Here is a 1,475-nt window from a genome sequence, read left to right as displayed (position 1 = left end):
CTCCCAGCAGATCTCGGCCAGGCGCTCACCAAATGGTGCATGAGCCCCTTCCCGCTCTGCGAGGTGATGACGCGTAAATCCGGCTTGCGGCTGTTGGTGGCGAGCTGCGTGCCGTGGGAGGGCGGTGGCGGGGACTTGGCCGGGATGATCTTGCCCAAGCTGCTGCCGTTGGACACGGGAAGGAGACCCGGAGAGGCTCTGGCACTCACGTAGCCGTTTCCTGCAGGAAAATGGGTGACAGAGAGAGAGAGGTGAACGCACGGTGGTGAACGCATAGCAACAGCAAATGCACGGCGACGGTGGAGGCATGGCGATGGTGAAGGCATGGTCATGGCGAAGGCATGGTGATGGTGAATGCACGGTGACAGTGAAGGCATGGTGATGGTGAAGGCATGGTGATGGTGAAGGCATGGCGATGGTGAATGCACAGTGACGGTGAAGGCATGGTGATGGTGAATGCACGGTGACAGTGAAGGCATGGTGATGGTGAAGGCATGGTGATGGTGAAGGCATGGCGATGATGAACGCACAGTGATGGTGAATGCGCAGTGACAGTGAATGTATGGTGATGGTGAATGCACAGTGACGGTGAACACACGGTGGTGGTGAATGCATGGTGACCATGAAGACATGGCAACTGTGAATGCTCAGTGATGGTGAATGCATGGCAACGGTGAATGCATGGCAACGGTGAATGCATGGCAAGGGTAAATGCATGGCAATGGTGAATGCACGGTGATGGTGAAGGCGTGGTGATGGTGAATGCACGGTGACGGTTGAATGCACGGTGATGGTGAATGCATGGCGACGGTGAATACATGCTGATGGCGAATGCATGGCAATGGTGAAGGCATGACGACGGTGAATGCACAACGACGGTGAAGGCATGCACGGTGAGCGGTGCCGCAGCGGGGCTCCCCTCGGGGAGAGCAGCACCGCATCCCCCCAGGCTCCCCAAAACCCACCCAGGCGGGCTCACCCGCAGCCCCCGGGCAGGTACCTGCCTGCAGGCAGCACCAGGCAGCCCCGAGTGACCTCGGCAGCGCCGGCAGGCACCGGGATGCCTGTAGCGGCTTGCATCCTCCCCACCAAAGCCAGCGAAGCTGCCCCGGGGCAGGCAGGGGCAGAGGCAGGGCAGGCAGCCGGCCCCGAGCTCCCGGTGCCCGGGGCAGCTCCTCAACCTGCAGGAACCCTCCATCGTTACTGAAATCACAACCAATCAATATTACAGGCTTGATTTGCTGCAAGGCATCTTTACGCTGCTCCGGCAGGGTACTGGGGCCCGAGCAAGGCAGGGGATAATTACTGTTACGTTCACTTTTAAGGTCTCTTTATGGTACCGGAGCAGCGAAAAGGGGCTGTGGCAGAGCGAGGACTCGGTTCACTGATCCCACTGCCCCTTTGAAGATCTGAGGTTCTCTCCTCCTCCTCCTCCTGCTGCCCCACTTAAGGATTTTATGTGCAAAGAAGGGGGG

General features: G+C 59.1%; 1 protein-coding gene across 1 annotated transcript in view; it reads right to left on the bottom strand.

Moving 5' to 3' along the window:
• Positions 1 to 1,475, bottom strand: part of MEF2D (myocyte enhancer factor 2D) — a 39,467-nt gene that overhangs the window by 10,962 nt on the left and 27,030 nt on the right. The window contains 1 exon segment of the mRNA XM_009892069.1: positions 30 to 220. Coding sequence (XP_009890371.1) covers positions 30 to 220 — 191 coding nt within the window.

Source organism: Charadrius vociferus, unplaced genomic scaffold, assembly GCF_000708025.1.
Source record: "Charadrius vociferus isolate BGI_N301 unplaced genomic scaffold, ASM70802v2 scaffold489, whole genome shotgun sequence".
Taxonomy (NCBI): Eukaryota; Metazoa; Chordata; class Aves; order Charadriiformes; family Charadriidae; genus Charadrius; species Charadrius vociferus.
The sequence above is the reverse complement of the archived record's forward strand: the minus strand, read 5'-3'. Positions and strand labels throughout refer to the sequence as shown.